The 12544-nt window shown below is 47.7% G+C and overlaps 1 protein-coding gene across 1 annotated transcript; it reads left to right on the forward strand.

Annotated features, from left to right (window-relative positions):
* Window positions 1–2652: 2652 nt before the first annotated feature.
* LOC120601651 (olfactory receptor 1K1) lies at window positions 2653–3571 on the forward strand. The gene is given in 5 exon segments (XM_078120684.1): window positions 2653–2797; window positions 2800–2823; window positions 2826–2885; window positions 2888–3300; window positions 3302–3571. Coding segments are annotated over 5 exon segments (912 nt in total).
* Window positions 3572–12544: the final 8973 nt, after the last annotated feature.

The raw sequence follows: 12544 nt of genomic DNA on the forward strand, positions 1-12544 counted from the left end.
TTATGGTTAGGGTTCAGGTTATGGCTATGACTAGGGTTCAGGTTCGGGTAGAGCCAGGGTTGGGTTTAGAATTTAAAAGCAATCTGGGAAATTTGGGTTGATTTTAATTAGTAGTAGATTTAGGATACATTGAGGAGTCAGAGATTGGATAAATCTGAGCTCTTACTAGAAATATCTTAGAGTTAGTGTTAGTGTGCAGGACTAATTGAGATTGGAGTTCAGGTGTCATTTTTATTGCTGAATTAAATTTGAGTTAGAGTTTGTTCATATTAGAATTCTGTTAGATTTAAGTTGGTGTGTGGATTATGTTCGTGATAATTTTAAGTCGGTCTAGTTATTATTACAGTTAGCTGAGTTCAGAACTAGATGGGAGGCAGGCATAAGATACAGCTGCACACTCAGACACACCCTCAAGCTCATGGACACATTGGATTGTGCAGAGACACAGTCGCTCTCTCCACACTCAGGCATACAATCCTGCAAACACACACACACGCACACACACGCACACACACAGTCATAGTCACACACACACAGTCACACAGACATACATATTGCCACTGTCACCAGAGGCACAATCCCTTCTATACTCCTACTCTTCCTACGGGAAGCCAGTTAACAGCTGAGGAAACAGGTGGGTTGACCCCAGAAGCTGCTGCTGTAGACCCGGGGCTCCCCTGCCCCCAGTCACTCTACTTGGGGTTCAGCAGTCAGCCTGACATGACAGGGACTAACTAGGTAGCAGCAGCCTCACCATGTATGGGGATCCTGAATGTCCCCTGAGTTGGAGATGGCACCAACTACTCCTTTCCCCATCAAAATGAGCCCCAGAGAGGAAGGATAACAAGCCCCAGAGCAGAGTTGTCTCCTGCCCCAGGGGTGAGGGCCAGGAAGGGGATGCTGCCTCCAGAGAAAAGCTAAAGTGCACCCAAGGCCCCAAAACCCATAAGTGTGGCCAATAGGTCCCTCCTCAGACTCTCCAGTGACAGGCTACACCTGGTCCCTGATGCTGTTTTTCTCCTGCGATGTGGAGAGGCCACAGGGTACACTTGGGTCCGGGGCCAGGCTGGAGAGTGTGCAGATCTGTCTTTCTGTGTGTGCGTGTGAGAACATGTGCTGTGGTTGTGCATCACCATCGCTGTACCATGATGCCAGCAGTGGGGGGGGGGGGCAGCGTGTATAAGAATGTGCCCTCTAGGGTGACACATCTCTGCTGTGACCCATCACGAGCCTATGTGAGTGTAGCCATGTGTGTGAAGGTGCGAAGCTGTGGGCCCCCAAGGCCGTGTACGAAGATGTGATTGTGTGTCCAGTGAGGGGATCGGGTGTGACTGGTGTGCTTGAACAGGCACTGGGAGAGTACTCACACTGACTAGGTGGTCAGTGAAAGCATGATGTGCACGGCAGGTCCCAGTAGCTGTCAACGGTGCTACGAGGCTCCGCAAACAGGGGTAGGTGAATGATCGTCACCCTCTGACCTCAAGGCTGTTTTGTGATTGCATTTCACCATCTGAGTATGTGTATGATGGTCTGGGTGTGTGGGTCTCGTGGTTATGCTTGTCTGCTTCCTTAGATGTGAATGTGTGGGCTGCGTCCACATTTCTATATATGACTGATCATGCCTGTGCATCTGCGGAGACCACCAGTTTGAGGCTGCGCAGGTTTGCGTGCCCACACAGGTGTGTTTGCGATTATGTATGAATATTTCTGCAAACAGCTCAGGGTATTTGAATGTTTATTGGGACCAATTCGGACACAGGTCAGAGCAGGTCCAGTTTCTAGAAGCCATTTTATCAGCAGGCTTCCCCACTCCATAATACCCGCTCACCCTGACCCGCTCACCCTCCATGGTTGAAAGTTTCAGAGAAGATTCTCCTTACTCACAGTCGATTGATATTTTGGTTTCACATAGAATCCTGGGTTCAAAATCTTTTCTTCCTTCAGAATTTGAAGATATTGCTCGACTGTGTTCTATCGTCTACTGTTGATGCGAAACACTTGAGGGCAGTCTGGTTATCTGGACGTCATGAGCCCCTTGTCCCAGGCGCTCTTGGGAGGTACAGGGTTTTTCTCTTGATCCTCTATGTTCCAAAACGTCATGATTGGAGTCTAAGTGTTACGGATTCATGTTCATTTCAATATAAACTTGTGTGCCCTTCAGATTTGGAATTTGTGTTTCTTTGACGTGTTCCTCTTTTCCATCTTGTTTTTGGTTTTTCCCGCCCGTACTTTTCTGAAATATATGTCCATTGGTCAGATTTCTTACCCGCTATTTTGATCTTTCCTTCCAAATTTTCTTCCTTCTCTGGTTCACATCCTGGGCCATAACTTTTGTTCTGTTGTTGTTTAAAATCACAAAATATCAAAGTTGGAAGCAGCCCTGAAGATCACCTGGTTCAGCTCCCTTATTTTACAGATGGGGAAGCTACGGCCCAGAGAGGAAGAAGTTGCGGGAAGGCGAAATGACCTCCCCACAGTCCCACGTGTGTGTAGCAGCAGGGCTGCCTGACTTCACAACCGTGATTTTCCTCAAGGTCAGAAAGACTTGAGCAATCTAGTCACTCTTCATTCTTTTTCTTAGGCAGTGGGGAGATGAACCATTGGTAAAAAGGAACCCCTGGGGTTCCAGGTAAGGAACCAGCCCGGTCGTGGATGCTGCCATGTGAGTCTTCAGAGGGAGCCCCACTCATCTTACTGGGACTGGTGACAAGTCCTGGTCAGTGGTTGCCTTTCTTTGTGCTAATCTTGGTCCTGTATGTGGCAGGCATCCTGGGTAATGGACTCACTGTGGCCACCGTCCGGCCAGTCCAGCCCTTCATGCACCCATTACTTCCTCCTGGCCCATCTGTCCTTTGCTGGCCTCTGCTTTACCTCTATCACTGTTCCAAGATGTTGACCAATTCGTTGGGTCACGCCTGCTCTACCTCCCTGGCTGGCTGCCTCACCCAGATGTACTTTTTTGCCCTGGGTGTAACTGATGGCTGTCTTCTGGCTGCCATCACCAATGACCACTACGTGGCCATCCAGCACCCCCTCCACTATGCCACAAGGATGTCCCAGGCTGTGTGCACAGCCCTGGTGGGGACTGCATGGCTGGTGTCCCACGTTCACTCCCTTATGCATGTCCTACATGTGGCCCACCTATCCTTCTGTGCCTCCCATCAAATGTTCCGCTTCTTCTGTGACCACCAGCCTTTCTTAAGGCTCTCACGCTCTGACACCTGCCACATCCAGCTGCTCATCTTCACCGAGGGTGCTGCAGTGGTAGTCCCCCCCTTCCTGCCCATTCTGGCCTCCTACGGGGGCCATCGCAGCTGTGGTGCTCCGGCTGCCCTCAGCCTCTGGGAGGCTCCAGGCTATCTCCACTTGTGGCTCCCACCTGACCTTGGTGGGCCTCTTCGATGGGGCAGTCATTATAGTATACTTACAACCCACCTCCTGGTATGAAGCAGAGCAGGGCCATGTGGCCACTGTCATGGACGCTGTCGTCACGCTCATGCTAAACCCTGTCATCTACAGCCTCCTGAATTATGATGTTCAGGGAGCACTCCGAGCCCTTTCTACTGGGTGAAGCATTTTGGCTGGTGACTCCTGAGGCCTGGACAGACTGCATCACCCACAGTGACAATTCGTGAATGTGAGCACCAGTTCTGTGTTTTTTCCAAAATCATAACAGTAGCTCTCACTTTCTGAGCACCGACCACGAAGCAGATATTTGCCTGATCTTATTTTATTCGCACAACCAGGTAAGCAGACCTCATGACCCAGTTTTAGAGTCAAGGAAACTGGGGTTCGAAGAGAAGAACTGACTGTCCCAAGTTTACATAGTTCTTGGGTGGCAAAACCTGGGGCCTTTCCTGTCATATCATGTCCTCTTCCAACAGTCACACCAGGCATTTAAGGAACATTCTACCACTTTCTGAGGACTTAAAGCTTCTACGGGAGATTGTGCAACCCCCAGGTCTTGCTTCCTGGGGACTGACCTTTTATTTCTTGTCACATCACCCTGTATTCTCGAATAAATTGACTTCTCCACTGTCTGGGATAGGGACAAAAGTTCACAAACCCTGTGTCAAGGGCTGACTTCTCCCAAGAACCCAGTTTGTCACTCTGGACACCTGAGATAAATAAACGATAGTATTTTTATGCTAATAAGCACTTAGAAGTTGTCCATTTTTCTAATGCTTTGGTTTTGTACTTATTTGCTACAATGCCACCTGTTCGGCTATAGCTGCCATTCTGTAGAAGGAACACACAGTGGGCACTGTAAGTAAATTAACTGAACCAAATAAAGCAAAGCAGAGAAGTGGAGAGGGGAGCATAGGCATTAGGGGCAGACGGGAGAGGTGTTTTTTAAGTTGTACCATATGCCAGCACTTGGCTTATTTTTACCCACAAAAAGCATGGGTGTTTTTATTGCCAATTTATGAATGAGGAACTTGAGGCTCAAATGGTGAGTTAGTTGGTATCAGAACCAGAGCAAGCCCTTTTGCTACTGAAGTCATATTTTAACTGGGCCCCTTAGAATCCAGTCCCGGGTTTGGGGGTCTCAGTGGAAGAACTCACAAGAAGAAAACCCAGACTCAGACAGGTGCACTGGCTCGGGTGAGGACACATTTTGGGGTCTGAAAGGCCTTCACGATGTGCCCAAATTTTTACCAAACAGGTTTATGAGGTAGAAGCTTTTAGGTCCCTATATCTGCATGAAATTTGCACCCACTTCTTCAACCCACCTCTTCTCCCCTCCGGCTTCCAGCGGGCCGAGAGCGGGGTTAGCCACGGGCCTTTGCAGCTCCTATTGGTTGAGCCGGCCACCACCTGGACCTAGAATGGCCATACTATGCTGTTTAGATCTAAAAGAAACTTAAAGGGCTTTAGACTAGTAGCTTTAACAAAAAACCAACAAACCAACAAACCCCTTTTTTTCCTAACAAAATCTTGCACAGAAACATAATACATAAAACAGAAGAAAACAAGCAGTACAGGGCAGGCGAGATGAGGGCCAAAGGCCTGGAGCCCACCTTCTCAGCCTCCCCAGTGCTTGTTCCCCACAGCTCAGGGGGGCCCTGATCGAATCCAACCCCCTCGTTTGATAAATTGGGAAAATGAGGCCCAGAGTGGTTAAGGGACCTGCCCAAGTTCACAGTCAATGGCGACCTTCAGGTTTCCTTGCTCGGCCCTCCAGGGCCCCATAGTTTGGCCTGATGGGGACACTGAGACCGTCCTTCCTCCCACCTCCAAGCCTCGGTTATCTGCTCATGCTGTGATGCCAGATCCTTGCTACTCTACTAGTAGCTTGTCTCCTGCCCCATACCACACCCTGTCCCTTCTCTAAAGTTTCACAAACATACTGGTCAGGATGCTCATCAACCATGCCATATTTGTACCATCAGCCATATCCTATGGCACAGGGTGTGTCATCTGCTCAGGGAGGGACCTTGCCTGAGTTTTCTCTGTGTCTCTAGAACCTGCCGCAGAGAATATGAGTGTGATATGCTGTTACTTTGTCTATCCTCTGGTCTCCTTCCAGGTAATGTTTCTGTATATGGGAAGAAGGGCACATTGGGGCTCGGGGAATTGTCAATGCTCCCTTCTTCTGCGCCTCCAGCCTTGACCTGGTCATCTCATTCAAATTCAGCCCAAAAAACAGCCCAACTCCCTGTAGGGCACAGCTAACTCTCTCTGGTCCTCACCACCCACATTGTAGAATAGCTTAGCTTCTGTCTTTGGCCTCTGACCAAGGCATGCATGCTGTGTCTGCCTGAGCACAGTCAGTGCCTTCTACAGGATGACCATGACCAGCATCACAAGCGCTATCAGGTCTCACAACGGTCCAGTGAGAAATCCCGATTTTGAATGCGGGAAAACGGAGCCTCAGGGAAGTGAGGAGTCTTGTCCTAATTTGTTCTCCCAGCCAACTGAAGGCCCAGCCCTTCTGACTCTCCTCTGTCATGCGCTGCTCACCATATCACAAAACATCATCCATTTCACGTTAATAAATATTTACTGACCATCTGCTACGTGCCAGGTACCAGGTTAGATGATGCCTGATCTACTTCCAGACACCCGAGGACAGGTCGGGGACTAGTGGGCACGTTAACAGCCTCTGTCACCAGGCCCGTGGGCCCCATTCCCACCCCACCCCCACCTAGATCTGGCCTGAAGTTTTACTTCAGGGAGTCCTAGAAGAGCGCATTGACCTGGAGAGATGAGGATAAATCCTTCCACTATTCCCAGAAAGACCACTAAATAGCCTTTCACAAATCCCTTAAAGACTTTCTCCCTGGATCTTTTTCATGTAAAATAGAAAGAGACCGATTTTTAACACCTTAAGCAAAACAAGTGTGTGCAAATGACCGATTGGTTGGGAGCAGTTCCCGTGGAAGAGCTCATCTTTGTCCCCAGCAAGGCGGCTGCAGTTCAGGGACATTTTAGTCCATCTCCAGAAGGTTTCGAAGCTGCACAAGGACACTGCTTCTTCTCACCCACCATATTCCCTGATTTTGTCCCCAAATGATTTCTGATCATTTCAGAATCAACCTAGCCCACCCTCCCAGCATCGATATTGTCAACTCCTCTGTTTATTTCAAATAAGACGTAGCACTAGGTGCCACCTAATCCAGAAAAAATAAATTGAACTTTAAGAAAGTAGTGTGAGTCTGCTAAGCAGGGTCAGGCCTGGTTAGTACTTGGATGGGAGACCACCTCAGAAGACCAGGTGCTGTAGGTGTAAAAAATAAAAAATAAGGGATTGTAAGCTGACAAGGTCCTTATAATCTGAGGTCAACCAAGAGTTGCCTCACCTAAAAAAAAAAAATAAGAAGAAAAAATGCCACTGCACCCTCATTTGCTAATGTAATCATATGCATTATAGAGTAAGGTCACCTTCATTTCAAAAGCACAGCAATCGGAGAGATCTTAGCAGTGAAAGGGGCACGGATCATAAATGGCAAATCGATTACTCCTTCTAAGGATACAAAGAAAATTTCTATCGCCTAAGGATACAAAGAAAATTTCTTTCGCCTAAGTCTTCCTTCATGCAAGGGCTGCCACAGGGAAAATGCAGTCATTAGACATGAAAGATAAAACCAGAAAGACTCTTTCTCAATGTGAAAACGACTGCTTTAAAATACTAGGAATGGATCAATCTTCCAAGAAGCTGATAATACAGTTTAGCTCACTCTGAACCATGGATACTTCCCTGACCCGCCCTATTTGCCTCTCTTTGGCCCCGTCTCCTCTACTCCCATTGCCCTTCTGTGTCTGTCCCATTTTCTCTTTGTCACTTGTGTGCTTACTTCTTTTTTCTTTCTTTCTTTTTTTTTTTTTTTTCCCTGCCCTCTTGTCTTACTATTACACACTGGACGCGAGGGCTAGAGACACAGCCCCGCCCTCACACACACAACAACAGCGCAGCTTATGATCCAAGCCAGGAGAGGAGTCTAGAGGGCTTTAGAAGCACCAAAGAGGGAGCAATGACTTGAGATTAGGCATGAAGAGAGAGCTGAGGAAACTCACGGAGGAGTCTGGTGGATTGCATTCACGGCTCCAGTTCCCCCATCCCTGAATCTTTGCTCGTAACTTGGCCCTCCACGTGCGACTTTGGATTCGGCCATGCAACTTGCTTCGGCCAACAGGATATTCGAGAGCATGAAAAAAAGCTGTGCTAGTGGGCTTTTTCCCTCGTGATTCCTTCATTGCCACAAGAAGGGTGGCCCAGCTAGCCCCATGGCCCAAAGAGGAGGGTGAGAGACACACAGAGCAGAGCTGCTCCAGTCAAGGTGACTCAGGCCTAAGTCCAGCATAGGGCAGAGGCCCTAGCTGACCTGCAGAAGCAAGAGCAGCCCAGCCTAGATCAGCCAGGCCCCAGCCGACCTACCGACAGGCAAGCAAAAATAAATGATTCATGCTTTCGGCCACTGAGTTGTGGGTGATGTTACACAGTAATAGCACATTGATCACTATTTCTGATATTAGCCTTTCTCCAACATAGCCTGTCCCTGCCAATTTAGAGTCCTGAGAACTGATCCACCAAGGCGTACTTGCTTTTGCTGTTTGCTTTTGGAGAGTGATATTCTTGTTTTGAGCCTCGTGAGTTTCTGCCCTCAAGCCTCTGCCAATCTACCAAGTATTCTTTGAGGGTGAGTCATATTTTTCCATTGGGCTAGTAATAGTAGTCATGGCTCTGCCTGTCTGATTTCATAACCAGATCCATTCTCTCTTTGTAGAGAGGCGAGTTCGTCTATTGGTTGCCTTTTTTGGAGACGCTGTCATCTCCCCCACACTCGAATTCACGGGGAACCTTTTCAGTGCCTCTCTTGTGAGAAGGGAGATTGAAATTGGCAAAGGCAAAAAAAAAAAAAGAAAGAAAGAAAGAAAGAAAGAAATTGGTAAAGGCTGGAAGAATGAGGTGAGCAAAACTAATCACATAGCCCTCTGTTTTGCAAGGAGCCAGATCCTACACCTACAGAGACACCACCACCCCACCCCTTCTTCCCTTCAGAGCCACAAAACAACTGACAGCTGGTAAATCCTGACCAAGACATTCACCACGCACATCAAGAAATCAAGTAACCACGGACCTCAGAAACCACAATGACAAGGTAGGTAGGATGTTAACCGACCAGGGGCTAGATGTGGTGCTGGTGGCCTTACATTCATCTTACCGTTTAATACTCATAGAAATCCTGTGCTGCACGCATGTCTGTCCCCATTTTACAGAGGAGGAAATTGCAGCTTGGGGAGGTAATGTGCCCAAGGCATCAAATTAGGAAGCAGTGGAATCAGTTTTGGAGCAGAGACTTGGCTCTGGGCTGAAATGAGGGATAGCAGGAGCCTTCCTCCCCTCAGCCCCTCTCATTCCAAATCTACCTACCACACATCAGATTCACTTCAGATGTTTACGTCAAATGCACATGCTACCCTCCGCCTCCAAACTTTTTGAATCAGTAGGTCTGGGGTGATGCGTTTTGAATAAGCACCCTGGGTGAGCTATCATTATTATTATTATTACTATTATTATTACTATTATTACTATTATTAATACGGTATTTACTTGTCATCCTTCTGTCAAACCTTAAGCCTGGCACTTTCCCCAGGCGCCTCGGGAGGTATAGGAAAAGGAACATACAGGGCAGATGAGACACTGGAGAAACTAAAGGAGGCGGAGATGCTCCTTCGCCTGGCAGAGAGGATGGGAAAGGCCCCACCAGACAAAAGAGCCCCATGGCCCCCGAGAGGACAAAGCCCAGAATGGCACAGAGCTGTTGGTGGCATAGCCAACGGTGAGGCTCCAAACACAGTCCCAACTCTGGCCCCAGAGCCAGCCACCCCTACACTCTGGGTGGTCTTGATGCAGGTGGTCTGCATGGCACACTTACAGAACCACCGACCTCAATCCTGTAAAACTCGAGATTGGCAAAGGCGGATAGCATCCTTGCCTTCAGAAAGTCTGTGCTAGTTGGGAAGTGTTCAGAGGCAGCATGAAGGCAGGAGGAGGGAGATAAGTGATTCTTACCAACTCTCCTTTGAGATAGGTTTGGGATGTCTCATTTCTCTCTTCTCTCTTGAATTTATAGAAATGAGGGGGAACCAGTGTCTCAGTTAGCTTGGACTGCTATAACAAAACACCCAAGAGTGGGTGGCTTAAATGAGAGATATTTATTTCCCATAGTTCTGAGGCTAGAAGGCCAAGATCAATGTGCCAGCAAATTCGGTTCCTGGTGAGAGGCCACCTTCTGGTTTGCAACCTTCTCACTGCTTCTTCACAGTGAGGAGAGAGGAAGCTCTGGAGTCTCTTCTTCCTCTTCTTAAAAGGGCATGAATCCCCTCATGAGATCTCCACTTTCACAACCTCGTCTAAATCTAATTACCTCCCAAAGGCCTCCCCATCTAATATCATCATATGAAAAGTTAGGGCTTCAACATATGAACTGTAAGGAGACGAACGTTCGGTCCATAACAATCAGCTTGGTCTTTTCTCCATTAGCCCAGGATGCTCAGGAGGCTACTAGCAACAGAGGAAAAGCATCCTGGTCCATTCAACCCCAGGAGCCCCCTCCTCTGTGCTGCCCCCGGCCCCCCGTATGCCCCTGTGATGAGATACTCATCACACCTTTCCAGACTGCTGGGTTTTGTCTCTCTACCTCTCTCTCTTCTCCCCGCAACCATCCCCAACACACGCTAGACTAAGAATCTCTTCAGGGCAAAGAGTGTGTCTGATTTCTCTTCTGCCTCCAAATACCAAGCACAGGGCACCGCCCAGAGGGGACAATATGTGTTGAAATTAGGAAAGAGCTGAGCGGTTAGAAATGCTTCCAGGCCCACAGACAATCATTGGAAGAACAAGACAATGACAGAGACCCGAGGCCTTTGGAGAAGAGGAAGAGCTGCCTGGGGGCTGGGGGAGCGGGGAGCCTAAGGCTACAAAGCGGAATAGCTACAATTTCACCAACTGAATTAGTCATCTTGGGCAGCCATGATGAAATTCCGAAGACTGGGTGGATTACAACAACAACAAAATTTTTTTCTCACCGTTCTGGAAGCCAGAAGTCCAAGATCAAGGTGCCATCAGGGTTGGGTTTTGGTGAGCGCTCTCTTCCTGGCTTGTGGATGGCTGCCTTCCCGCTGTGTCCTCCTGGGGCCTCTTCTCTGTACAAGCAGAGAGAGAGCAAGCTCTGGTGCTTCTTCTAAAGACACCTGTCCTGCTGTTTTAGGATCCCACCTTTGTGACTCCCTTTGATCTGAGAGGTCCTCTCCCCCTACAGTCACACTGAGGGTGTTAAAGAACAAAATTCAGCAGAGTAAATGTGAAGATCTAATTGGCTTTATTAAATGATTCCTGGATCAGGCAGCATCCCACCTAGCAAGCAGGCTCTCAGAGGGGTTTTAGGAACTAGAAGGTTTTATAGGGAGAAGGGTGTGGCTGGGTTGTTATTAGCAAAAGAAAAGGATTCTTTTTAGACCCGAGGACATCTTTTAAAAACCATGAAAAGGGTTTTATCATGCAGAGTGCCTCTGCTTCCTTCATGTGGGGGTGGATGGAGAGGAACTAAGATTATATTCCTGGGGGAGGCCGAAACCACAACTAAATCAGGTCTTAAATCTAGGTTTAGGATCAAGGACTCCAGCAGGAGTGATACCATTTGGGGCATGTGGTTACTCTTTAAAAGGAGTTAGTTTCAACACGTGAAATTTGGGTGGACACAATTCAGTTCATAGCGCCTACCCTGGTGCAGGTACCCCAAATCTCCTTCTGGCAGCCTTTTGGGGTGAATATTATGACAGCCTAGGTGAGGCTACCAAGCAGTCCTAAGATCCTGACTTCTAATCTCCAAGGTTCTGGTTTTAAGTCTTGACTTTACCATTTACTGGATGATTGACTTTGGGCAAATTGCTTACTATCAAATGAAGATAATGGTATCTCTCTGGGATTGTTATGAGACTTATCTAAGAAAATAGCTGTGAAGTGCTTAGAACAAGGACAGGGCACATAGTACATCTCAATACATGTTGGTCAATCTATTTCTAGAGGTCATCGGGGATAAATGACAGGATTGGAATTTGAGCACCAAGATCAAGCTTGGAACTTTTCCTGGGTGCCCACTGCCTTCCTCTTCCCTTCCTGAGCCAGCTTTTCTCTCTGCCTTAACTGACCGTAACACGGAAGTGTATATAAGTTGTATCTATCAAATAATATTTGTTTTTTTGTTACTCATTATTTAAAGGGTGTGAATGTACTATTTTCTGGTTCTCGTTCTCAAAAGCAAATTTCCTAACATGACTCGTATATGGTACTAGACTTCGAATGCCCTCAGTTCCCCAATCCAGTCTGGGACCGCTTACTTAACAGCAACAGAACTATTCATTCCCCCTCCTCTGCTGCCACCGTGTGGTCATAGCAGCTTATAACCAGCATTTCCACATGCTTTGGCTGGGCTGGGGATTCAATTTGAACTCGCAGCTTGGTTCTAGGTGAGCATCGTGTAGTACACCTCTGATCGAAGACAGGTAACATTCTTGGAAAAAAGCAATATAACGGATAGCCTTTTGCCCTACTGTGGTCAATTCCAGCCGTGGAGATTTTCCCCACTTAAGCAGCATTCACTTATGTCTACTTAGATCGGAGACCAGAAATGACAGGACATAGCCAGTCCCTGTCCCCAAGGACTTCATAGTCTGATGTGTAAGCAAACAGTTACGATTCACCTTTGGCAACCGCACATGCTGAAGACAGGATTACCCGACAGGAAACGGAGACAAAGTCATTGAAGTCACCGGGACTTTCACATCTCATACTTTAAGGAAAACTTTAAAGTTTTCATTAAATGCAAAATGACAGCACGAGCACAACAGTAGACAACTTACGGAGACATTGGTATGTGTTGATCAAAGTGCTGAGTGCTTCGCCAGTGTTTACCTCACGGACCTGTCATTCAATCTCCTGTTTTTACAGGCGGGGAACAAAGGCACAGCCAGTGCTCGCCAGAGCCAGGCTTTGTGCCCTCGAAACTTTTCTTAACCAATGTCATCATAACCTGAAGGA

Source organism: Pteropus medius, unplaced genomic scaffold, assembly GCF_902729225.1.
Source record: "Pteropus medius unplaced genomic scaffold, Ma_sr-lr_union100, whole genome shotgun sequence".
NCBI lineage: Eukaryota > Metazoa > Chordata > Mammalia > Chiroptera > Pteropodidae > Pteropus > Pteropus medius.